General features: G+C 42.6%; 9 protein-coding genes across 9 annotated transcripts; 5 read left to right on the top strand and 4 right to left on the bottom strand.

Moving 5' to 3' along the window:
- Positions 1–1,024: 1,024 nt before the first annotated feature.
- Positions 1,025–3,457, bottom strand: FA14DRAFT_128354 (uncharacterized protein; the record flags this gene model as incomplete). Its single annotated transcript, XM_025496851.1, has 4 exons — positions 1,025–1,554; positions 1,684–1,953; positions 2,023–2,316; positions 2,368–3,457. The coding sequence occupies 4 exons, from the start codon at positions 3,455–3,457 to the stop codon at positions 1,025–1,027; spliced, it is 2,184 nt and encodes a 727-aa protein (XP_025351632.1).
- A 320-nt stretch (positions 3,458–3,777) lies between these two features.
- FA14DRAFT_162785 (DRMBL-domain-containing protein) lies at positions 3,778–6,421 on the top strand. The gene has a single exon (XM_025499758.1). The coding sequence runs from the start codon at positions 3,966–3,968 to the stop codon at positions 6,255–6,257; it is 2,292 nt and encodes a 763-aa protein (XP_025351631.1). The 5' UTR covers positions 3,778–3,965; the 3' UTR covers positions 6,258–6,421.
- Positions 6,422–7,146: 725 nt separating this feature from the next.
- FA14DRAFT_104792 (glycoside hydrolase) lies at positions 7,147–7,944 on the bottom strand (the record flags this gene model as incomplete). Its single annotated transcript, XM_025495718.1, has 1 exon — positions 7,147–7,944. A coding segment is annotated over one exon (798 nt), but the record flags the coding sequence as incomplete, so codon positions are not given.
- Positions 7,945–12,307: 4,363 nt separating this feature from the next.
- Positions 12,308–13,797, top strand: FA14DRAFT_182802 (citrate synthase-like protein; the record flags this gene model as incomplete). The annotated part of the gene is made up of 2 exons (XM_025501252.1): positions 12,308–12,668; positions 12,740–13,797. 2 exons carry the CDS (start codon positions 12,308–12,310, stop codon positions 13,795–13,797), a joined length of 1,419 nt encoding a protein of 472 aa, XP_025351629.1.
- Positions 13,798–14,176: 379 nt separating this feature from the next.
- On the bottom strand, positions 14,177–15,772 carry FA14DRAFT_175630 (uncharacterized protein; the record flags this gene model as incomplete). The annotated part of the gene is made up of 1 exon (XM_025500597.1): positions 14,177–15,772. The coding sequence occupies one exon, from the start codon at positions 15,770–15,772 to the stop codon at positions 14,177–14,179; it is 1,596 nt and encodes a 531-aa protein (XP_025351628.1).
- Positions 15,773–17,615: 1,843 nt separating this feature from the next.
- Positions 17,616–18,998, top strand: FA14DRAFT_128335 (glycoside hydrolase; the record flags this gene model as incomplete). Its single annotated transcript, XM_025496849.1, has 1 exon — positions 17,616–18,998. One exon carries the CDS (start codon positions 17,616–17,618, stop codon positions 18,996–18,998), a length of 1,383 nt encoding a protein of 460 aa, XP_025351627.1.
- Positions 18,999–19,867: 869 nt separating this feature from the next.
- FA14DRAFT_169368 (MFS general substrate transporter) lies at positions 19,868–21,977 on the top strand (the record flags this gene model as incomplete). Its single annotated transcript, XM_025500203.1, has 3 exons — positions 19,868–20,713; positions 20,807–21,353; positions 21,540–21,977. 3 exons carry the CDS (start codon positions 19,868–19,870, stop codon positions 21,941–21,943), a joined length of 1,797 nt encoding a protein of 598 aa, XP_025351626.1. The 3' UTR covers positions 21,944–21,977.
- Positions 21,978–22,247: 270 nt separating this feature from the next.
- On the top strand, positions 22,248–24,320 carry FA14DRAFT_169367 (alpha/beta-hydrolase; the record flags this gene model as incomplete). Its single annotated transcript, XM_025500202.1, has 4 exons — positions 22,248–22,391; positions 22,467–22,873; positions 22,943–23,356; positions 24,231–24,320. Exons 1-4 carry the CDS (start codon positions 22,331–22,333, stop codon positions 24,318–24,320), a joined length of 972 nt encoding a protein of 323 aa, XP_025351625.1. The 5' UTR covers positions 22,248–22,330.
- Positions 24,321–24,716: 396 nt separating this feature from the next.
- On the bottom strand, positions 24,717–25,022 carry FA14DRAFT_182797 (uncharacterized protein; the record flags this gene model as incomplete). The annotated part of the gene is made up of 1 exon (XM_025501251.1): positions 24,717–25,022. The coding sequence occupies one exon, from the start codon at positions 25,020–25,022 to the stop codon at positions 24,717–24,719; it is 306 nt and encodes a 101-aa protein (XP_025351624.1).
- Positions 25,023–25,276: the final 254 nt, after the last annotated feature.

Here is a 25,276-nt window from a genome sequence, read left to right as displayed (position 1 = left end):
CTTAAAGCTGAATTGACGAGGTTTTCGAGCTTCTGCAGAAGTTGAAGGCAATTCATCAGCATCAGTAGGCACTGGCTCACTAGAAGCTAAAGCAGATTGTCTAGAAAGGTAATGATTTGTACCGCCAGGATTATCGGAGGAATCCAAAGCTCCATAAGATCTTTCGGTTGTCATTGTTTCGCCTTTGATCGTTGAAGGCTCTTCTTGCAGTGATTCAAGTTCGCCTATTGGATTCTTTATCCGATTGGAAGATAGTGAAGAATCGTCAATCAAATATCGATTTGATTCAATTGGTTGAAAGTCGTCGTCGTCGTCGTTCAAACGAATCAAAGGTTGTGAAGTTGAATGATTGGAAGGAGATTGAGTTACTTTTAGTCTTTGTAGAGAATTAGGAGTATTTGGCTGAGAAATTTGAGATTGTTTTGAGGAGGAGGCGCCTTGGCTACTACCACCCCCACTTGCCTCAAAGGATAAATTTCCACTTTGCGATGCGAATGGAAGAGGGGAAGGAGTTCTTTGTCTCCTTAATGGATCGTCTTGAACTTCGTTTGAATCTGTCATTTTGCCTTGTTCATAAAGGGGGGAATTGTTTGTGCATATGCAATTGTTGTTGTTCTCACCCTTTTCCTTTTTGTCCGAATACAATGTTAATGTGTATTAGCGTGCATGCATATACATCATCATCTTATTGTGTTTGTATACAAATGGAATAAGATGTGATATTTGCCATCAACAAAAAGAGCGCGTTCTATCGGACGGGTGTGTAATGCACAACGCGCGCGTGTTTTCCTTTGAGAGTTCAGTTCGCGTACAGAATAATAAAATGACCTTTTCTTGCATTAAATAAAGTTTTTATGCACAAAAGAGAACAACACACGCCGCTAGAATGCATCCAACATGCATACACACTCAAGCCGAGTTAGTGCCCTTTACCCTACTGCCATCATCAAATCCTTTTCTCTATAAATATTGAATTGGCAAAAGTTGTGAATAAAGATAGTAGTAATACAAAACAATAATCCTATTAAATAAGTCCACCATCATCATCGCTATCATGTCTTTCTTGACTGTGTTGAGTAAAAGGGAGTGTATGGGATTGTTGATCTTGATAATTTTCAAATGATTCTCCAACTTTACCACGGTGTCTTCCGCCTTCACGAATACCGTCGTTGCCACGATACCAACCACTAACGTCTTGTGAATCCAAGACAGGACTACTAGGTCTACTAGGCGTCCATGGCGGAGGTAATTGACCTTCATCATGTGCATCGATCCATATTCCCGGCGCAGTAGGAACGCCTTCTAATAATCTTTGCTCGGCTTCCATCAATTCTTCCGTACTTCTACCGCATTGACATGATTCATGCGAAGTGGAAGTTCGAACAGGAAAATTATTCGCTGCCCAAGGTGAATTGGGTGGTAATGTTTTAGGCGTAGTCGTTCCACTTGCAGGAGCAGTCGTTACAATCGGAAAGCTATTTGTCGTCATTTGATTTGCTGAACCTAAACTGCTAACCAAAGGTTTATTTGTTGGGGTTAAAGCGTGCAAACTTGCTGTTCCACTTCTACGTACTTGCGAAGATGAATGTTGCATCAAATTACCACTTGAAGCATTGTTGCTATTTGTCATATTCGAAGGACTACTTGTACCATTTCCTGTTGGACTTGAAGGTCTAGACTTACGTCCATGATGGGAGGAAAAGTATCCTAAAGGTCCGCTATGATGATTTCGTGTAGGGGATGTATTACGGCTACCCATAGCACTTCCAGGTTGAGATGGATTGGTAGAATGAATTCCGAACGTGCTATTTGTATTGCCAGGCGTGGCTCCTGAGCCAGAATTTGCATGTCCGCCTAATGCAGCTCTCAAAGTTTGAGTCAATTTCCAATGATCCAATTCAGTTTCGGTTGCATTTTGCGGTGGCGTATGAGTCGTCAAAGGATTACGAATCGCTGTGTTTGTACCGTTACTTCCCCTTCCACGATTATGATTCCCATTACTCATCGGTTGAGGGCCAGGACTTGGAGGTCTTGAGCTTAAAGGAGATTCCATACTGTAAGGCGGCAAATGAATTGCATCATACGTTGCAAAACAGGAAGGTATGATCGTTGCTCTTCGCATACTAAAGACTTGTACTTTTGGCTTCCCTTTTGATTCCGATTGAGGACGTTCATCAATAACTGATTTTCGACTAAAGAATACTTCTACGCCTAATTCATGAGAAACACGTATTTCCGCTCTTGATCCTCGAACGGTCGAAGGTCTAATCACATTGTCATCCGGCAATCGCATAACAGCTTTCAGTTTATATCCATCTCCGGCTGGACTTTGAATTCCACTATTGGAATTGAGAGGCGGATGTATACCAACAGGCGTTGAAGGAGTACTTCCTTGACCGGGCATAGATGTTCCCAAAGGACCTGTGGTGCCAGGATGCATGGTTGAGCCATATGGTGCCAAAGTAGGCACTCCATATCCGCCTGCGATCACAGATCTACCTGGCCTTCCAGGTGAAAGGCCATCTTCGCTACTGATCCAAAGGCAATCTTCCATAGTTGAACTTGGATCGATTTGTTTATTTGCTTCTTTATACGGCATGAACCCACGTTCCCAGATACGTAACTTTTCAGCGGGTAATTTCATCCATGCTTGACGTACATCTGAATACAATTCAATCGTTTGTTCAACAAATACCCTAACAACGTGAACGCTTAAACCAAAAGGAGGTGATGGATGGTAAATGGACAAAGTTGCTGCTCCTCCGACGGTTAAGCTTGCACTAGTGAGTGAAACAGACATAGCTCCAAGTGCTTCATGGTAATCGTGATATTGAATATCAAGCGGTACAGGACCGCCATCCGCATTGACGTTTAGGATTATGAGTATTTCCCTTGATATTGTTACATTTGCTTTTCCTCTTCCGGCTCCAATAGCACTTGCAGTTAGTGTATAGCGTACTCTACCATATCTACCACGTTCAAAAGGTGGGGAAGAGGCGGGAATGATGAATGCGAATTCGAATCCGTGCGTTCCCTTTTCCAAATGAATGCCATGTACTTCTATAATTTCGGACGAAGATGTTGTAGAAGAAAGTAGACCATCATTTCGTTCTTTCTCCTTTCCTTTTCCTTTGAAAGAAGATGAACGAGAAAGAGCTGGTCTTGATTCGTTGGCAATCTCTACCACTTTTTCCAGTAAAACTTTATCTTCATATCGCGTTTGTATAATTGGACTATCACCAATCCTTTCGGGAATTGCCAAAGTTTGATGACCTTGTAATGTCACTTTAACAGCTTGAATTGTACGTTCGGATGGCACTCGAATTTCCACCAAACCACGTAAAGTTTTATCATCTCCGGGTAATTCTGAATTTGGACGTGGAGGATGAAGAAAGATTTCTGAAGAGTATAAATGAAGGGAAACCTCGCATGGTTGATGAATGATTGAATTGATCATTCTCAAGCAAAGTTTGTCTCCTTGTTTATGAGTAAAGAATGTTTGATGATTTGATCGTGAACATTGAGAAAGAGAAAAGGGTTTTTTTTTATTTCCTACAAGGTGATATCGGATAAAAGATAAAAAATTATCTCCCAAAAATAAAAAGGTTTGAATTTGTGCAGTAAGATGCATGAATGCATACATACGGAAACATTTTGTCATTCTTGTGTGTGAGCTGAGCAACATGCCGACTGTTTGAATGTTAAAAGTTTTAAATTTTATGCGATATCTGTGCAGTTAATACGCTCTGCGTCATAAATTAAAGATTTCGTAATCAACCCACGCATACGGGGGGCACTAAGCAGGGGGGGCATTCACTAGACAATAAGCGCAAGCCATGCAAGCATATTCCTGATCATCATCTTTGAGGATTGGTTAAAGCTCTTTGCCCTACCTAGCGATGGGGACATACAAATACGGAAGCGACTATTTCATAAAGTAGATCACACTTATACAATCGGCAAACATGGCACCTTCGCCGGCCAAACGAGCAAAATTGGCTAAAGATCAACATGCATCACAAGTGAATATCAAAGATCTCTTTGCTAAATCAGCTCTGAAATCGGCTGCTTCCATTTCACAAAGGAAGACGGAAGAAGAAGAATTGGAATGGGCTATATCCGAAAGTCTAAAAGATCAGAATGCACCAGTCAAAAGAGTCTGCTCATCGTCAATCGATGGAAGATCTGATGCACACAAAGTTTCGCCACTGAAAGAGACCCAACTTGCAGATCAATCAAATATGCCACGTAATAGTCCATTGCAGCTTCAGACAGAATGCAAACCTTTTGCATCTCATCGAACTACTCACTCGCCTATCAGAAGCATTAAAAATGCTTCTGAATGCCAGCCTTCTGCCGAATCTTCTTCGACGATGCTCTTCGATGGTCGTTCCTTTGAACTTGGACAAAATGTCGAAAAACCTTCCAAGAAAACTCCAGCAAATGCATTCTCAAAGTTAATGTCAACACATTCTGAAGCGAAAGAATGGGCAACGGCTGATTTGGTTGAATCAAAAAATTATACAGGCGCTGCAAGATCTAGACCACAAAAGAGAACGGCACCATTTTATAAAGTTTTAACAGGAATGCCGATCAGCGTAGACGCTTTTAGGTTTGGGGAAATTGAAGGATGCTCGGCCTATTTTCTCAGTCACTTTCATGCAGATCATTATGGAGGCATGACCTCTGTTTGGAATCATGGCCCAATTTACTGCAGTGTCACAACTGCAAATCTGGTACGCTCTTCTTTACGTGTACAAGACCAATACGTTTGCCCTTTACCGATGAACGAAACCATTACCATTCCACGATCGGGTGGTGTTCAGGTAACATTACTGGATGCAAATCATTGTCCGGGCTCATGCATTTTCTTATTCGAAGGTCCACAAACTTGTCATATCTTACCCGCCTCTTCCGGTTTCAATCATCCACCTCTGCCGCCCTTATCGAAAACGTTCCGCTATCTTCATTGTGGAGATTTTCGCGCATCGCCACGTCATGTTAACCATCCAGTGATGAAAGGAAAACGGTTGGATATCATCTATTTGGACACGACGTACTGCAATCCTAGATATTGCTTTCCCGCACAAGAAATGGTGGTGAATGCATGTGCTGAAATGGTCAGAAGGGCGGCGCCAGAGCAATGTCGTATTGGGCAAATGAGTCGATCGAACGGGATGCTTACATCCGGAGAAGATTGGTGGAATTCACCAGCGAAATCAAGGAAAAGCGAATCGATTCAATCAGAGGAGGAGTGTAAAGGTGCATCAGCATTACGGCAATGGCTCAAAACTGATCAAGCAGATTCAAAAGGGCTCATCAAAGCTGACACTGCGGATGAATCCAACAAAGAGATAGTTGTGAAGAGAGAACCGGATGAGATGGAAGATGGGCTAGAATTCCACGATGAAACTTTTGGCATGTCTGAAGAATTAGAAGAAGGGGATGACTCTAAAGATGGCAGCTTTATCGAAGACGAAATCAAAAGCGAATTTAATGAAGATACCGGTAATGCAAGCGCAGTAAAGCAAGAAGAGCATGGAAATACCACAGATTGCTCCCCGACAAGGCTCAAGTCGGAGGAAAAGCCTTTGCACGAATCTGTAAAAGCCACCGATCACACTCGTGTCCTGGTTGTTGTAGGAACCTATACGATCGGCAAGGAAAAGATTGTAATGGCATGTGCAAAAGCTCTTGGTACTCGAATCTATTGCGCAGATCCCCGCAAATATCGTGTTTATGCTCAATTGGAAGATGATGAATTACACTCACTGCTAACTCGTGATCCTTTGCAAGCATATGTTCACGTCACATCTTTGATGAGCATAAATGGAGATGCATTACAAGAGCATTCTAGTAAGATGCGCTCTTTGGGGATGCGAATCGATCGTTCGATCGCTTTTAGGCCAACCGGTTGGACCTATAGACCGCCAGCTGGGATGGACACCGTAAGTCCTAGCCTGGAAAGGTTGATCAATTGGAATCAAGGAAGAACTTTCGGTCCTTCTTATCTAACATCGACTAGAGATAGCACGATGAAATATACCATTTATGGCGTACCTTATTCGGAACATTCAAGCTTTTTCGAATTAACGGCATTCTGCTTATCGGTGGATTATGATCGAATCATTGCAACCGTCAATGTTGGCAATCCGAATAGCAGGAACAAGATGGCTCGTTGGTTCGAAAAATGGAAAGCAGAAAAGAAACGTAGAAATGGTGAAGCTGTCGAACCAAGATCGCCGGATTTCTTTTGACAAAATTGTAGCACACTGTTGGTGGATGTACTTTATCTTTTGTATCATTTATATCGCATCGTTTTTACGCATCATATCCTCATCAATTAAAGTACGCACGCGAGATAATTAGAAGAAAAAGATTAAGATTTATAACTACATCAAGTAGTCATGAGATTGAATGGATGTAACTTGGCTACCATGAATCAGTTTTACCTGGAGAAAAGATAAAAGGGGTAGAGTGAAAAAAGTACGGGACCATAAAAAGCAAAACGAAGAAAAAAACAAGGAGGCAATAAGAAAGAGAGAGTGGTATGCTAAAATGCAATGAGCGTGAGCTCATAAGTACTTGAAAGTAGCAAACGATGAGCATCACGGAAACGAAGAGAAGTGATTGGCAATGATTGCAAAGGTTCTAAAAGCGAATGAAAGTGCAAAGGTTGAAGAGATTATCCGCAAGGAAGACAGATTAGAGATGTTTTTTGTCGTCATCGTCCAAATCCGTGCCATCTGTTTCGCCATCACGTAAACGACAAATTTCGTCGCAATCAACGGAATCGGCATCTGCATCCTGGTCATCGCCTTCATCCTTCAAAGCAGCGATGTATTCCTGAATTTCTTCAGCGGTAGCAGGGAATCCGTTAATGGATGTTGCGGTGATTGTTTCATTGCGGTGTTGTGCATCAGCAGCTTGTTGTAGGTTGATGATACGACGGTGATGTTGAAGTGCATGGCGCTTGTGACCAGGTGTTGCTTGAGCTACTTCAGGCTCGGTAGCGGTCTCTTCTTGGTAATCTGAATCTTGATCTCCTTCTTCTGCATCATAGTCTTGAATTTCAAAATTGTCCTCATCATCATCGTCATCGAAAGAGTCTGTGTCAGCAACTTCAGCGCGCTTGTTACCGCTACCGTAAACATATTGATAACCAATCGAGCGCAGTTTACCGGCACCGGTGAAGAGAGCGTTTTGACGAGAAGCAAATGCATCTGGAGGCTTTGAAACAGCGAAGCAACCTAACCAAGCGACACGTTTAACGTACTTCTTTGTGCGCATCCAAGCGTTCACTTTGCGTTGGAATGCCTTGATTTCGTGTTGGGAGCCACCTGATTTTGATGTAACTCCGTATTCGGTGATCCAAATGCTCTTCTTGTACTTCTTACGTAGCGTTTTGATCCATTTTTGGTATCGGCCAACATCCTTCCAAGAACCGTAATAATGTGCTGCGATAAAATCGATATCACCGCCTTGTTGACGGATATGTTTCAAGAATGAATCCATCCATTTCGTGTTCCAAACGATTTGAGGACTGCTGACTTTATGACCTTTGCGACGGAAAGGTTCCAATTCCTTCATGTGCAACCTTGCTGCTTCTTTTGGCGAAACGTTTGCTTGGCCTTCTATATCAGGTTCGTTCAATGAAAGAATGAACTTTGGCTTATGTTTACGAATCCACTTTTTTTGTTGATTCCACAACCCATAATATCTAGGACCCCAGAACATCGGAACAAATGGAATATTCTTGGGCATTTGAGCAACTGGGCCATCTTGCCAATGATGGTACCATTGTATTCTTCCTTTTGCAACCCTTGGTGCCCATCTACTGTCTGCACCCCACGGAATACCGAATTTGAGAGCTTCACTGGACTGAGCAAGGACTGCAATGGATAGTGCAATAGTGATTGCAACCGTACGTAATGAGAATAACATGGCGAAAAGTCAAAGTTGTATGTACGATCGGGATAGTCGGTCTGTTGGAATGAATTTAGCAAGTGCGTGCCGGCCGCGAGGAAGGATTGTTCGACAAAAAGATACGACTTGATGAACGATAGAAAAGGATGTTTGATTATCTGTCACCGTTTGTTTGATTTGGTGTAATAGAGAGCGAGAGAGCGTTTTATGATATAGCGAACGTATCCCGTCAAGGGGTTTTGATTATAATGCCAATCGATAAAGAAAGATGAATAAAAGAGGGGGAAGGGGAGCGGGTAAAAAGGTCAATCGGATGATGGATGATGATGGCAATGACCAAGATCAAGCTTTAAGCTGAATGTCCGAATTCGATCGATGATGTTAGATCGTAAAGACGTGTGTGTGTGTGGTAATGGCATTTGCATGTCTGTCAAACGAATTCACTAAAATCCTTCTGAACAGAATGCATTTAAAGGGCAAAAAAGCACTCAAAGGGAAAGAAAGAATTCCATTTTCATTTCTAGTGCTATGCAATGCGCTCACACGCGTTGAATGGTATTCCGCCTCATGTATGTACGTTGATGAATAAAAGGATGCGGGTAAAGTGCCTAGCTACATTTGGCGCATGATTAAAATGTTTGTGCTCAAAGAACGAACAAGGCAATTATTCACTTTCATTTGTCAATTCTCCGCCACAAAAGCATAAACGCATCTGATCGGTGTTTGTGTCCCCTTTGTTTAAACAACGCCAAGAAATTGACCTTTTTTTTTTCTCTTTCTTTGAGGCCGTAAAGGAGTGCCGCCTACTTCAGGGAAAAAACCGAAGAAAAAGGGTGAATGAATTCATTTCAATCAAAAACGCCAAAATGTCAAAAGTGTTGACAAGGATGTTTACCCTTTTGTTCATCAGATGAAACCCCTAAAATCAGTCATGACGGGAGCAAGCATTCTGAACAACATGTTACAAAGGGGACCCACATGTACTTACAATCCTTTCTTTGCTGTCCAGAATGGTCTAGCGCCGTCATCCTACACCAGATTTGACTCTCCGTATTCTCTGGCATGTTACATGCATATTTCGATTCGCGTCTTTCATGCGTGATTGCATTGATGATGATCACTTTAGTTCTTCTAGCCCTATGCAGCGCACGCCCACGAGGGTTTTGCGTCGACATGCATTAAATGAACACGTGTGTTGAGTGAGTGCATCACGTGCTTTATATTGAGCGTGATTGTGGTTATATTCTATTCTATTCTACTTACCCACTGTATTCATTCAGCCAATACAATACGAATAGCATACAACCGTGAAATGAGTTCAATTAACCTCCGAGAAAATGCTATAAATTGACCTGTCCGTCTTTCCGTGCTTGATTGTACTACGCATTCATTCGTGTCTTACAATCCAATTCTGATTTGCCATCTAACCTTCATCATCGCAATTTTAATTTTTCATTTTGACCTTTCTCTGTCATTCGCATTTGTCATGTCTGCTCATCGTCCTGGCTCCGATATTTTCGGAGCGAATGAAAGTCACTCAGCTGGTGACTATGATCTTGATTCTTGGATCAACGGTCGCAAAGGTGAATTCAAGAAGCATGAAAAGCCAATTCCAAGATCTACACCACTTGCGCAGCAAAAGCCAAACGTCATGCATCGTGTTCCTGAATCAATGCCATCAAAAGACGGCAAAAATATTTGGGATGCTCAACAACGTCAGAATAACGCGCATACATCCGCTTATTCAAACGCAAAAGCAACTTTCATTGAAGATGAACCTCTTTCTGATGGCATCCAAGGTGAATTTCACATTTCAAGCTCACTCTCTTCCAGAATTGATAATGACAATTCAAGCTCTACTGCACATGGGGATTATTCAAATGTATCCGAAATGCCTTTCACGGCAGCATCCACCATGGCCAACCAATCATATCCATCTCAACCTATTCCACAGGCTGACGTACATGACAACATTTGGCAAAGAGATGCACAATGGCCTCAAGAGCAAGCTGTCGGCCACAAGAAGCAAAACAAACATGTCTCTTTTGAGCACACCGACACGAATGCTGCGCATTCACTCAACAAGTCAATCGCTCAGCCAGCTCCAATGACAACTGTGCCTGTTGCATTCAATTTCTCTGCTAATAACAGCGAACAGGAAGCAACAATTCACGCTGCACTAAAGCACATGTTCGACGTACAACAGGCTTCCGTATCATGCTTGCAAGACGTACAAGTTCTCTTTTCCCAGAATCAAGAGGCTTGCAAGCAATTTGCCAATCAAGTGGTGGACTTGAAAGCTCGTGTCGCTTTCTTTGAAACGCTTTGTAAAGAAAAAGATGCTCAAAGTCAGCAAAAGGACGATGCACTGGCCAACAAGGATGCATATATTAAAAAAAAGGATGACCAGCTAGCTCACAAGGATGACCAATTGGAGACAAAAGATGTCCAATTGGCAGAAAAGGACAAGGAAAACGATAAAGAGCGTCAAAGCCTGCTTGGGTTTCGATTAACATTGGAAAAGGTGAAAGAAACCTGCGAAAACTTTTTGTTAGACGGCAAACATATTTCCAAGGAATGGGAAGACCTTAAGTTGTCTGTCAAAGCTGATTGGCAAACTCTCAAAGAACAGCTGGATAATCAAAAGTCACTCAACAAAGACTTGACAGATGCCTTTCAAAGACACAAATCAAACCAAGAGAGCTTCAAGAATCAGCTTTCCGAGTTTGTCGACAAGCTGACGTGCACAGAAAGAGAGCTACGAGAGGCAAAAGAAGCAAACGGTATCTTATCCGTGGAACTCAGAACGGTCAGTGATGATGCACATAAAGCACAACAAGAATTCGAACGCAAATTAATGGAAAAGGACAACGAGGTACAGATTGCAGATGGAGAACGCAAAAACATGATTCAAGAACTCGAACAAATTAAGGAAGAACGTGAAAGTGCTATGATGAACTCAAGCAAGAAACAGAATGAGCTCATCACCGCGCAGAACAAGATCAAACAGATCCAAGAGGCTCACGAAAAGCTCGTCAAGAAGTTCAAGGAGTACGAACGAACAACAAATGAGAATAAGATTCGAATGGAGGAAAAAGCCGAGGAATTCGAGCGAAAAGCTAATGACAGTCAAGTTCGAGTGAAAGAGAAGGCGAAAATCGTTGATCAAATGGCAAAAGAATGTGCTGAGATGACACGCGAGAAGGAATGTATAGAAGACGCATTGAAAAGTTCTCGTGAGCAAGTTGCTGTATTCGAGAAAGCCAAAGAAGGATTCAAATCTCGCGAGGAAGGGCTGAAGACTCGTGAAGAGAATTTGAAGGCACGCGAAGAAAGTTTAAAGTCTCGTGAAGAAACTTTAAAGGCCCGCGAAGAAGCACTTAAAGCACGCGGAGATGGTACGAGTAAAAGAAAGGAAGCGCCGGATCGTGAGTCAGAACCAGTCAAGGGAAAAACCACAACGACACAATCAAATGATGATCAGAAGGCATCCAAGAGCTCCACCTCTTCTCGTAAAAAGGTTCGTACCGAGATTCCCTCAATGGATTCCGATTAAAAGGTCGGCTTGCCATCAGCATGAAACAAGTTGTATGATGAAGGAAAGAATGCGCTTTGCAGGACTGTATATGCCGTAATATGATGTAAGAGGGGCGAAAAAGAAGAAGGAGAGAATTTTCTCGACAAACATCAATCGATACGAAAGTAATCTTGACCACCTTTCCAATCGCAATCACTGTGTACTATACCTTGACACCAAACAATGTATCTTTCCCCTTTACTGACTGCCACCGGTTACGCGTTTGAACGGAAAGTACGTTCGGCTTGACCGGAGAAACTTTTGTGATTGCACTTTTGATTCGAATGTATGAATTCACGCCCAACGATACGTACGCCCTTTTAACAATTTTCGCGCTTTTTTGTACGCCCAACAAAAATGTGTATTTAGCCCGAATACAACAAGATTAAACTTAGGTGTATTCAATTCTCTTGACACGAGTACAAAGGCGTTCCGGTATCTTTTCGTAAGAGTCCGTCTTCAACACATTGGGCGTTTGAACGCGACTTTTTTTTTCTTTCTCGATCTTCTCATTCACGTACACGGTGCTCTTTGGTTGTGTAGTACACTTTGCACACTGTTCTTGTGCCTTATTTAAGTTCCCTTTTTTCTTAGTCTAAAGATAATCTAGCACATTTCCTGCATCTATCTCGGTTCGGCTTTTTTTTTCCCAATTTCAACAAAAAGACGGCTTTGTTGCCAGCCGGATGAGAAGAAGCGAAAGAAGAAAATAAAATAAAAAACAGCATAAGATATACACCCTTCACTCCACCATCACATCATCCTAATCATCCATTAAACCTTGATCATTTTGCTCTTTACATAATGATGAGCCTTTCAATCAATCGTGCAGCCATGCGTGCTGCTGCACCTGCCCGTCAATACGCAATCGCTTCTCAAAGCGTTCGTTTTGCCTCCACTAAAACACTCAAGGATGCCGTTGCAGAAGTTGTTCCCGCTAAACGTGAACAATTGAAGAAACTTAAAGCTGATTACAATGATGCAAACTTGGGTCAAATCAAATTGGAAAACTTGTTGGGTGGTATGCGTGGTTTAAAGGTTATGCTATGGGAAGGTTCCGTTTTGGACTCTGAACGTGGTATCGCTTTCCACGGAAAATCTATCCCAGATTGTGAAAAGGTTTTGCCAACTGCTCAAGATATTGGTTTGTCCGGAAAAGAGATGCGTGAGTTTGTAAAATCTAGCATTGATCACAAATATGAAAATACTGATCCTTATCTTTTGCATTCTCTACAGTTCCTGAATCCATGCTTTGGCTCTTGTTGACCGGTCAAGTTCCAAGCAAGGAAGAAGTCAAGCAATTGTCTGCTGAATTGGCCTCAAAAGGTAAATTGCCAAGCTACGCTGAAAAGATCATCGACAGCTTCCCAAAAACCATGCACCCAATGACACAATTCGCATCTGCCGTCGCTTCTCTTAACCACGACAGCAAGTTTGCTGAAGCATACAAGCAAGGTGTCCGTAAAACTGAATACTGGCAACCAACTTTGGAAGATTCGATTGATCTGATCGCCAAATTGCCCGCTATCGCTGCTCGTATCTACCACAACGTCTTCGGCCGTGGGGACGGTGTTCAAAAGATTGACTCAAACTTGGACTTGATCGGTAACTACTCTCAAATGATCGGTTACGGCGACAATGAAGGTATGATCGACTACTTGCGTTTGTACATTGCCATCCACGGTGACCACGAAGGTGGAAACGTATCCGCACACACTGCTCACTTGGTCGGAAGTGCATTGTCTGATCCTTATCTGTCTTACTCTGCCGCTTTGTTGGGTTTGGCCGGTCCATTGCACGGATTGGCTAACCAAGAAGTTTTGGGTTGGGCTTTGGACATGCAAAAGAAGGTTGGCGATAACGCTAGCGAATCAGATATCAAGGAATTCTTGTGGACCACCTTGAAGAGCGGTCGTGTCGTTCCAGGTTACGGACACGCAGTTTTGCGTATGCCTGATCCACGTTTCTCTGCTCTTTCTCGTTTCTGCGATACACGCCCAGAATTGAAGAACTCTTCCATCGTTCAATTGGTTCAAAAGACAAGCAAGGTTGCCCCTGAAGTGTTGAAAGAACACGGAAAGACCAAGAACCCATACCCAAACGTTGACGCAGCCAGTGGATGTGTCTTGTACGAATACGGATTGAAGGAATGGAGCTACTACACCGTTATCTTTGGTATCTCTCGTGCTTTGGGTGCTTTGCCTCAATTGGTCATGGACCGTGCTCTTGGATTGCCAATCGAACGTCCAAAGTCTCTCTCTATGGACGCTTTGGAGGAATTATTGAAGAAATAAGCAAGTCACAACCACAAGCTCAAGCTGCGAATTTTAACATAGCCTTCCTTAATTCATCTGAGTTGATGATCAGAAAATGATGCTCGTATTGTCTCATGAATCGTAGTCCTGTACGTCATATAATATGCGCATCTCGAACAAATAGAAATATTAATCTTCTTTTTCTCGATTCGTCTTTACGAGCGCGAAAGTGAATTCTGCAAATGATTGGATGAAACACACGATCAACAAGCCAAAACTTACGTATACATTTGATTAGGATCTGTGGAACGGTTGAAATTAAATGAAGACTTTTAAGTAAGATAAAGATGACGATATATGGAATTATTAATCGAAACACAAAATTATGAAACTTCTAGATTATATTGGGGGAACAGGCTCACTTCTTCACCTGTACCCGACGTAACAATTCGCCAGTCACCATTGTGGAGATCTCATGCAATTCTTCAGAAGTGAGTTCGGTCAAATTACCTTGACCGTTGGCGAGTGAAGAAGCAACAGCTGCTGTGCGTTCTTGTTGCAATGATGATAAGCGCGCCTGATCATTATGAACGTCACCGTAATTGTGATATAAACGTTGACGATAAATGGACGAACCTTCACGACATGAAAGATTGTTCGAAAGAGGTGGCAAAGGGTGATTGCGTTGATCTTTTACCCACGCTTCTCGACGTATGATGGAATTTTGAAGAGGCTGTAAATCCTTTTGAGGAGTGGATGCCGTTTGCGTTCGATAACGATACATTTCCGGATAAACTTGATCAATTTGACGATTTCCAACTCTTTCGTTATTGTAGTATACCCGTGTTCCATTCTCCTGGGCATGGTTGTTAACCAAAGGTTGCATAGCACCCGACTGAGGGTTGATAGAGCTTGCCGCTAAGCGTGGTCGCTTTGCCAATGTGATGCGTGGATGAGGAAAATCAGGTCTAGATGTGATGCAGTCATGAGGGAATCCTCTACGGATGCAACCGTCACATGGTCCGCTGGTTGAAGCGCCAGGCTGTGCTCTTGAACATTTTGTCTTCATTCGAAAGCATCGATCACAACTCTTTCTCTGAGGAGCAGTGTTGAAGACTGTCGTATTAGATCGTTGTGCAGCTCGGACAAGCATTTGCGGAAACGAGTCAGTAACGTCATTTTCTCTCTTTTCATTCTGGATTTCGCCACCCAAGGCAATCTTTGCATCACCATCATTCTTCTTTCTCTGATCCTGGTACAGAGTTTCATCTTGGCTTTTTGTCGAATTCAGATCTGCTGAATGTGCAATCGTATTCTTTGACAACATGTTTCCCTTTTCTGCATCTTTTCCGGCCGGGCTAGGACTCTTGCAATCTTCAAATGTGGTTACTGAATCAGCACCAGAAGAGAGCCCATCACTTTTTCTACTTATACCACGTGTTTGTTCTGTAGATGTCGAAGAGACTGGAGTATTGTAGACATGTGCAGATGAGCCACTGGAAGTGTTACTGTCTGTACTGTTTGCTTCTTCCATTTGTCCGATGCGACCTTTCTCATGATCCTGTGGCCATACGCGTGAGTTGGACAAAGACTTGTCCTCTTTTCCATCCGTTGATCCATTTAGATCTTGTCTTTTGCGTTTTGTGCCTGAGGTTGTTGCATTCTTGCTTTCTGTCTCTTTTGACCAAATTTGATGATCATCGTATGATAGATGTCTACGATGACGATATTCACGAAACGTTCGATCGGTTACTGATTTGGAAGTGAATGCACTTTCTGCTTTGATTTGACCAGCTTCTGATTCAGAAAGTGCAGCTTGTTGTTCTTTCTCGTCATCATCAGAAGATTGACTTCTTTCTGATGAAGTTGGCCATACTTGAACGATATTTTCCGAATCGTTTGAAATTGAAAGATTTGCCTTTGTAGCTTTAATCATAGCTTCGGTACGATTATTGATGAGCAAATCACGATCGGGATGGTTGGCTGAGAATGGTTGATGGATGAGTAAAGGCATGAAAGAAAAGATGTGAAAGATTGTAAGATCGGAATGTTATGTACCTGATTTGAAGGCAAAAGGAAAAAAGCGATGCCTCTTTATATATTCTTCACTTTATGCATTCATTCATTCAAAGCCGCGAATATGATTGGCGTCATCGATTTTTTCGTTTGACGGAAGTTTGCCTTTTCTCTCTCTCTCTCTGCGTCCCTTACGCCCGGGGGGGAGAATTTGAGTGGTAGTTGTCTCTTACTTTTTAACCGCCTCCGCCGTCGCCGCCGCCGCCGCCGTCGTCGTTTCTTTTACTTGCTGATTTTACACCGCTGCCTCCTCCGCCGCTTAGCTTTATTTTTGATCATCGCCGTCATTTCGTCATCTTTTTTTGCCTCCGCCTTTTCTTTCATTCAAATTTCGGCGGACCGTTTAAAAAGCATGAAGAAATTCCGATATAAACGGTTACCAAAAAAAGAGCCGCTTTAGCCCAAATTTGCGTATTGATACGGAACTGAAAAAGCCGCATTAAAGGCAAAACTGTTTATCATATCTTATAAAACCCCGAGAACGGCTTACCATTTTGTATGATGATGAATCTCATCAGTAAGTATAACATTCTCATCAAACCGTGGATTATCTACCGTATCAAATACAACCGCCACCGCCCCTTTATGTTCCGCCGATCGCAGGCGTCCGCTTCTGAAATGAGAAGAGAATATTATACGCATACACATACATTCTTGACGCCAACGACTGCCAATCTTTTCTTTATTGATATCTTGGCGTTTCAGGAACGCCAAAAGAGAAAAAAAGGCTATCAATCGCCATAAAGATAGAATATCTCAGGCACATCAAGATCATCAGAAGGCGATTGATTGTATTGTTGTGCCTTAATAAGGTGTACCTGATGGCGAAATAATATTGTTTGATTCAAGAGCTCGAAGTGGATTATAAAACGCCTTTTTATTCAATCGTATGGGCAACTTATTCTTTGGCGCACGAATAAATGATGGCATTCTTATATATATATACACTGAAATGACATAATCATACACACTAAGAAATAAGCTCGGTTCTATTTTCAATATAAAATCACAATTCTTAAACGATGAACAGCAGAAAGAGAGAACAAAAGGCCAGACAGGGGTTAAAACGCTAAAAGAGTGTGCAGTGCATTGTTCTTTTATATGCATCCCTTAGTCGTCTGTTTGTTTTGTTTGTTCTTTTCTTTTCTTTTCGAATTTACCCGCAAAAGAAGAGACCGTTTGATAATTCTAATTTTAGCGTGAAAAGAGAGAATGTCATCATATTTAGCGTAGATCGGTTAAGCCACCTGTTCTCTCTCTCTCTCTCCTTCAATTTGAAGAAGAAAATAAACCCCGCATCTAGATGAGACTGTAATAACGAGCAACATTGCATGATCTATCAAGTTAGATATATATCAAATCATGCCAAAATATCCCCCCATATATAAATAAAGTCTTTTATATCTTTTCACCTCTCTTTACCATCATCTTCTTTCCCTTTCCCCATCCTTTCCCTATCCCTTTTGAACGTTATGCATTTCAATTTTGCATCACTGTTGGTGCTTTGCACATGTATGCTCTTTATGGAGCCAACCCTTGCTTTACCCAAAGTGCGCACTTTTCGTGGTGTGAGCAGATATGCTGGCTTATATACCGAGCATACCCCAACGCCTCCTTTTCCCAATCCAAGAGACGATCCAGACTTTTATGCTCATCGTTATACGGAAAAATATATCAGTCAAGGTTTATTATCCGAACGTCCTGAATGGGCAAACACAATTGTGGAACGAGTTAAAACTGTTTTGGATCAAATCGGTTGGGAATCATGGACGTTGATCAAAATGTTATCTCCTTATTTCTCACAAAGCGATTCCCTTTATGAAAGTTATGGTCATTTAACGTTTAACAAGAATGGAGATGAAGATTTTGACCGTTTAAGAGAGGGATCTAGTCGTACTTATCTTGATCAAGAAGAGAATGATATGGACGAAAGCCTGTTGCCTAATTTACCTCAAGACTCCGGATTTGATTATGTGAATGACAAAGTGAGAGGTGTCAATATCGGAAATTGGTTGTTATTCGAGTTATGGATGGATAGCAACTTATCCAATGCACTCAATAGCCATTTAGTCAATGCTCCCTACCCTAATGCGATTATCGATGAATGGACTGCGGGTCTATACTCTGATTATAATCATGCTTCCCATGTTTTACGAAAACATTTTGATACTTGGTTCACAGAACAAGATGTCATCGATATCAAGAACGCAGGCTTGAATCACATCCGTCTGCCTTTCCCTTATTGGGCCTTTGCTCAAGCCAAAGGACCATCTGCACCTTATCTGACATTGAACAGATTTGATAAACTGATCGAAGCATGTGGATGGGCAAGAACACATGGAATAAAAGTCTGGGTTGATATTCATGGTGTTCCAGGGTCTCAAAATGGCTTCGATAACAGCGGCAGGAGTGGTCCTATCCACTGGCCCAACAAACCTTTATACTATACGAATACTCAGTACACCTTCAACCGTCTTGCAACGCTTTTCTCCCAACCGGAATGGAAAGGAACCGTGACAGCGGTTGAGGCGGTTAACGAGCCGTTGGCAACCAATTCTGATGCAGTGAAGCAACTGATTCTCAAATATTATCCGTGGGCACGAAATGCAGCAGCAAGACCACCAAATTCGACAGATTACACCTCCCTCCTCATGGTCATGCACGACGGTTTCTTAGGTCCAGCTTATTGGGAGAACTTCTTCGACGAAAGAGCTTCTCATCGTGTGTTGTTGGATACACATCAATACTTTGTCTATACCGCTGCAGAAAAGAAGATGAAAGATTCAGGTCGTTTACGTTTAATGTGCGCAATGCAAGACGTGTTTACCAAAAGTCAAAATTATTATCCGACGATTGCAGGTGAATGGTCTGTAAGCGGCCCAAACGGAGATCGTAGTTCCGATCGTGATTTACCACAAGGTCCTGTAAGCTTCCCACCCGGACCAAATTATCCTTATAGTGAAGGATATATGAACTTTATGAGTTATGGTTATAATATCCAAAGAGCAACTTATGAAAAAGGTTCCGGTTGGATCTTTTGGGCCTGGAAGAATGCAAATGCACTTGACTGGAGTTATCAAGCCGGCTTACAGTACGGTTGGATTCCAAAAGATGCTGGAGCTCCATCTCCATTTGGTGATGATCCATGTGCCAATTACCGTTGATGGAAATAGCATGTTATTCCTGTTCAATTGCGCTTATACACGAATACCCCTATACTACTTCTCTTTTATTATTTCCATCTTTATTAACCTATTCTTGTCTCATATTTCTCGTGATGATGAACGAATGACATTTCTTTTTATGATGATGATCATTGTTTGTTTCTTAAATATATCTTGCGCAAAATACTTGGCCGCCTTAATAAATTGAATGCCGAATTAGTGGGGGTTGCCCCTCTGTCCTAGTGTATTTGCCGAAACGGTTTTTGTGCAGGCCAACAGAAGAACGGCAAGAATCGGCGGCTAAAGGCAAATAAGAAGAGGACGCGTTCTTTCATTCTATACAGCCGGTGCTGCGTGCGCAGCGCAGCGCAGTGCATTCATTGTATTAAGAGTGATGCCGTGATTAAGCAGCAGCCAAGGTATCCATTCTTTCTCTGTTGCCGTTTTTTTTATACTTTTTCTTTTTTCGGCTCGGCAATTACGGGAAGCACCACACGATCCAATCTTATACACGGCTTTAACCTTTTTCCTATCGGCAGACGTGCAGATTGAGATCAATTTATCATCATTCAAAAAATGCAGGTATGGGGTTAACGTTATGGGTCCGTTATTCAAAAGATGCAACAAAAATCAAGATTAACAACACACACACACACACTTCCTTCACACAGCGTAACGCTAATCAATGCTTTTTTCGGCAAAGAACTAAAACTAGATTCACACTCCGCCTTCATCCTGAAAACCGTTGAATCTCTTGGACAAATTCACAAACACTCTTTCATCTTCTCATCCTCATCATCGCTATGTATCATTCAAGTAATCAAGGATAAACTTCTTGTGCTTCTTTTACGACTTCAGTCATTTCAAGTATGGCCGACGATCAAGGATCTGCTCGGATCACTACTTCAGTAACACCCAATGATCCTACGCATTTATCCGACTCTCTATCAATATCCAACGATTCATTTACCATACCTTCATTCAATATCGACAACATTAAACTGGAAAATGCTGAAGATCCTAGAAATTGGTCACCAGCGAGGAAATGGAGTACAACTGCCATCATTTCATTGATGGGCTTCATCTCTCCTCTTGGATCTTCCGTCGTCGTTCCTGGCGCTCCTTTGATGGACAGATTCTTCTCTTTGCATTCTCGTGAATTATCCCTCTTACCCGTCAGCTTTTTCGTTTTGGGATTGGGAGTTGGGCCTTTTCTACTGGCGCCTGCAAGTGAATTGAAAGGACGTCATCCCATCTTTCTTGTCTCGTGTTTCATCTTTGTTCTATTCAATATCGGAACAGCATTTTCCTCCAACTATGCTGCCTTGAACTTCTTGCGTTTCTTGGCTGGTGCTGCTGGAAGTACAGGTCCAAGTCTTGGCGCGGGAAGTATCGGAGATATGTTCGCTCCCAAAGAGAGAGGAAGAGCTCAATCTCTATACGGATTGGGACCATTACTAGGACCGGTCTGTGGTGCAATCGCAGGTGGATGGCTTGTACAATCGATCAATTCTTGGCGATGGCTGTTGTGGTTTCTAACAATCCTGTCTGCCGTTATCGCAATCATTGTGACTTTATTCCTTAAAGAAACTTTTGCACCTGTTCTTTTGCGCAAAAAGATTCAAAGATTAGCAAAGGAACATCTCCGATCGATCGAAAACCTTCAGCCAACTGCCATTCAACATGTCGATCAACTGGAACAACATCGAAGAACAGTAGAAAAGATTGCAGAAATACAACCCAAGCAAGAATCACGATTGAGCTCGAGCAGCACTGCTCCTATCACAGTCGCATATCGTGGATCACAGCTTCTGAAGAGATTCATTGCAATCTTTCTGCCCAGCCCGGAATTGCGAAAACGCACACGTTTGGCAATGTCAAGGCCATTCCGCCTCTTGTTCGGAAATCCAATTTGTGCAATCTTCAGTCTTTATATGGGTTTCATTTATGGAATCATCTTTTTATTCCTCACTCAACATCCACTTCTCTTTCAACGTCATGATCTAGATGAAGATCCCGCTTCGAGAAATTTGCCATCGTACGGCTTCAGTCCCGGTTTGGCAAGCTTGACGTATTTAGGTTTAGGCCTGGGTTTCTTGGTGGCCGCTTCTGTCAATGTCTTATTGCAAGATTCAATTTATGCACGTTTGGTACTGAACCGTGGTAGAATTGGTTGGGTTTTGTTCAAAGACCGGGAAGAGATTGTAAGACGAGCCCAAAGAAGACAAATGGAGGAAGAATCCAACGCGGAAAAGAATGACGAACATAGCACAATAGACGTTGAGGGGCAACGACCCGCTTTGGTGGAAGGAAACTTCACTCATGATCAATCAGCCACGAGCAACCAAACAGATGGTGCACACAACAACAATCTATCATCAGAAAAGGGAGGATCATGCACAATCGTTCAACAACAATTCCCTGAACAAGGGCAGGCGCCAACCAACGCCAAAGCTGTGACAAACACCACTTCAGGCATTGTAGCAACACTTTCTTCTGCCAAAACTGCACAAGCTCCTGTTGCCGCCGCTGTACCCAAAGGCCGACCAGAGTTTAGACTACCTCTATGTTTGGTAGGAATGATTATTCTACCCCTCGGACTTTTTGTTTTCGGATGGACGGCAACCGCAAAGACACATTTCATGCTTCCTTTACTTGGATCATTTCTGGTTGGAGTTGGCAGTATCCTTCCTTTTCAAGCTATTTTGGTTTATTTAGTGGATGCTTTCATCCCATTCTCAGCTTCAGCAACTGCTTGTGCCGTTTTGGTACGATGTATTTTAGCAGCCGTCTTTCCTCTATTCAGCGAAAAGATGTTTGTAGCACTCGGATTCGGTTGGGGAAGTACACTTTTGGCTCTGGTTAGTATGTTAGCCATTCCAGTTCCCATTATCCTTTTTTGGCGAGGGGAACAATTACGTGAACGATTCAAGTTCAAAGGATAGCTTCAATACCAAGTGCTATCCTCTGCAACGATGGTCACCATTCCATATTGCCATCTGGATCCTTCCAATTTGAAGGAATTTGTATTCTCTTTCTACATTTGTACTTTTATTCTCTATATCATATTATTCTTGTAATATTAATTCTTTCTTCTGAATTGAGAGAAGACACACACACGAGCAATACACACCATCTGCTATATGCCGAATCTTAAGCCGAAGTTCGGGGAGCGGTACCCGTAAGCAAACGCGGCATAAAGACACAAAGCCGATACTGGAAAAGTACCCTTCAATTGTTCTCCGCAATTTCATCTTTTTTCACACTTCTGTGCGTATTAAACTCCATCCCATCATCCTCTCTCGCCTTTTCATCATCTGACAATCTGTAAAATGGCACCCAAAGCCTCTCCTCCCACGTTGCAGATTGATAATCCAGGTACCCGTCAAGACGGTACCTTTAAATCTACAAAGGATGATACAACTCTATACTACTTTCGTTATTTACCGACAAATGCTGAATCTCAAGCACCTTTAGCACATATCGTCTTCACCCATGGTTATGCAGAGCACTCCGGTCGTTATTTTTATAACTTCCCCTTGTTCGCTCAAGCAAACATCTCCTTAACAGGATATGATCTTCGTGGCTTCGGCTTATCGTGGAAGAAGCACCCCAACCCAAGGAAAGCACATGGCGATACAACCAGAAAACAACAACTTGAAGATTTAGAGGATCTGATCAAACTTGAACGTGAACGATTAGATCAGAAATACGGAAAAGATCGTGTTCCAATATATTTGATGGGTCATTCAATGGGCGGCGGCATCACTTTTGCATTCTTTACCCGACCTAATGGTGAAGGTGGACCATCAGATGAAGTGAAAAAGATGATCTCTGGAGCGATCCTCAGTAGTCCTTGGCTAAAATTGTCGAATGTGAGTGTGATCAGGGGAAGACATTCTTCTTGATTTATGCACTTCTTGAGCTAATCTTCAATCTTACAGCCGCCTCCTGGTATTCTTTTCTGGCTTGCTCCACGCCTTTTGGGGCTTTATCGTAATTTCCCTTGGACTGTCGGGGTTGCAGCAAAGGAAGTCTCAAGTGATAAGCAAGTCCAACAATGGACCGAAGAAGATGAATTGGTAGACGGTCACGTTTACCTTCGAACGATTACCGATCCATTGTTCGGGGGGATAAAGCTGGCCGAAGAAGAATATAAAGAATGGCCTTCCGATAAACCAATCATTATCTTGCATGGCGAAAAAGATCCTGTCACATGCAGCAAGACAAGCAAAGAAGTGATCGAAAAGCTAAACGCAAGTGATAAAGAATACAAAGGATGGCCAGGTCTCTTGCATGAATGTTGGCACGAAAAGGGTGATGTCAAAGTAGAGTTCATCCAATACATCATCAGCTGGGTCAAAGCACACTCTCTTTCTTCTTCGTGATTGTATGTACTTTCCCTTGTCGTTTTGTTTTTTCAAGGCTGCAGATCCATTCACCGTTTCTCTTCTTCTCCAGAGACTGCCATTGTTTGCTTGTAAGAGCCCGGTGAATGCGAGTGCAGAGTCATTATGAATGAAGAAACTTTGACCGAATCAACCAGTTATGGACTTCTTCGGTAATGTTAAACGGATGTCAAGCCAAAGAGTGTAAGGTGAAAGCATGAAAAGGAGGACAGAGGAAAGACATATGTTGATGTCAAGTGTAGTGTACCATTTCTTCTGTTATGCCACTTATTCGATTGCCACGTCATAATCCGTTCTTGAGCGACATACGAGATGACTTTTCATGAACTTTAAAAGATTTCATCCGGCCTGAAGAGGAAGATCTTGGTTCATTGCGCTGAATTTGGGCGTTTCTACTTGTGACTTCTTCTTGTGAAACGATGGGGATAGCGTTTGCATTTTGTTGCTGTAATCAATGCTGTGTGATAACGCGAGAAAGGAATTGTGTGATCCTGGTTGAATGTGAAGTGGATCTTGAACGAGAAGAGAATAATACTGGTTGAATGAGAGGCGCCTTTTGAATGCGGATGAGAAGAGGTCACCAACTGTCACTTCTTACTCCGCCGTCATCATCCTCTCCTTACACCGCAATTATCATCCTCTTCCCCATTTTACAATCATCACCCTCTCCTCACTCCTCCATCATCACCCTCTGAGTGTTTGGAGGAGGGTGTTTGGAAAGTTGCGAAACGAAGTGTTCTGGCTCATCTTGCTCTCGTCTCGTTAACAAGTCGGACAGGATGGACGCTTCTTTGATAAAATGTATTTGAACCGTCATCTGAAGAGGTCTGCACTCAAGACCGATGCTTCTTCGACTGCCAGTGATCGCTTGCAAGAGCCCCGTGAGTGCGAGTGCAGAGTAGTCCTCGAATGAAGAGAATTTGCTCGACTTGATCGACCTCACTTCAACCCAAGATATGATGATGAACTTCTTCGGCAAAGTTGAACGGATGTCACTGGGAGAAGCAGTCAAAAAGTGTGAAGTGGGAGTGTGGAAAAAGACGGCAGAAGAAAGACAATTGTTGATGTCAAGTATACCATTTCTCCTGTTGAGACTGCTCTGCTGACTCTTGATGAATTCTGTGTGGCATCTGGTGTCGAGTCTTGCACCATTTCTCCTGATGAGATTGCTACGCTGACCCATGACGAATTTTGTGTGGCATCCGGAGCAGTCTCTAGATGAATTCTGTGTGGCATCTTGTGTTGAGTCTTGCACCATTTCTCATGTTGAGAGTGCTCCGCTGACTCTTGCTGAGTTCTGTGTGGCATCTTATGTTGAGACTTGCACAATTTTCTCTGTTGAGACTTGCACCAGTTCTTCTGTTGAGACTTGTACCACTTCTTCTGTTGACACTGCTCCGCTCACTCTTGATGAACTCTGTGTGGCATCTTGTGTTGAGTCTTTCACCACTTCCTTCTGTTGAGATTTGCACCTTTTCTCCTGTTGAGACTGCTCCGCTGACTCTTGACGAATTCTGCGTGGCATCTGGAGCAGTCTCTTGACGGAATCTGTGTTGCATCTGGAGCAGCCTCTTGATGAATTCTGTGTGGCATCTTGCTTTGAGACTTGCACCATTTCTTCTGTTGCGACTGTTCCGCTGACTCTTGAAGAACCTTATATTGAATCTTGCGTTAGGTCTTGCGCTTCTACCTTCCTCCCCACCTTTCGCCCTTCTTCCTTCTGCACGAGTCTCTTCTTCTCCAGAGACTGCCAGTGCTTACTTCTAAGAGCCCGATGAATACGAGTGCAGAGACATCATGAATGAAGAAACTTTGACCGGCTTGATCGACCTCACTTCAAATCAACCAACGATGACGGACTTCTTCGGT

The sequence above is a fragment of the Meira miltonrushii genome, assembly GCF_003144205.1.
Source record: "Meira miltonrushii strain MCA 3882 unplaced genomic scaffold FA14scaffold_10, whole genome shotgun sequence".
In the NCBI taxonomy this organism is placed as follows: domain Eukaryota; kingdom Fungi; phylum Basidiomycota; class Exobasidiomycetes; order Exobasidiales; family Brachybasidiaceae; genus Meira; species Meira miltonrushii.
Note: the sequence above shows the minus strand (reverse complement) of the source record. Positions and strands in the feature narration are given on the sequence as shown.

Excerpts from the sequence above, each read along its gene's own strand:
- FA14DRAFT_162785 (XM_025499758.1), top strand. The coding sequence starts at position 3,966 with ATGGCACCTTCGCCGGCCAAACGAGCAAAATTGGCTAAAGATCAACAT.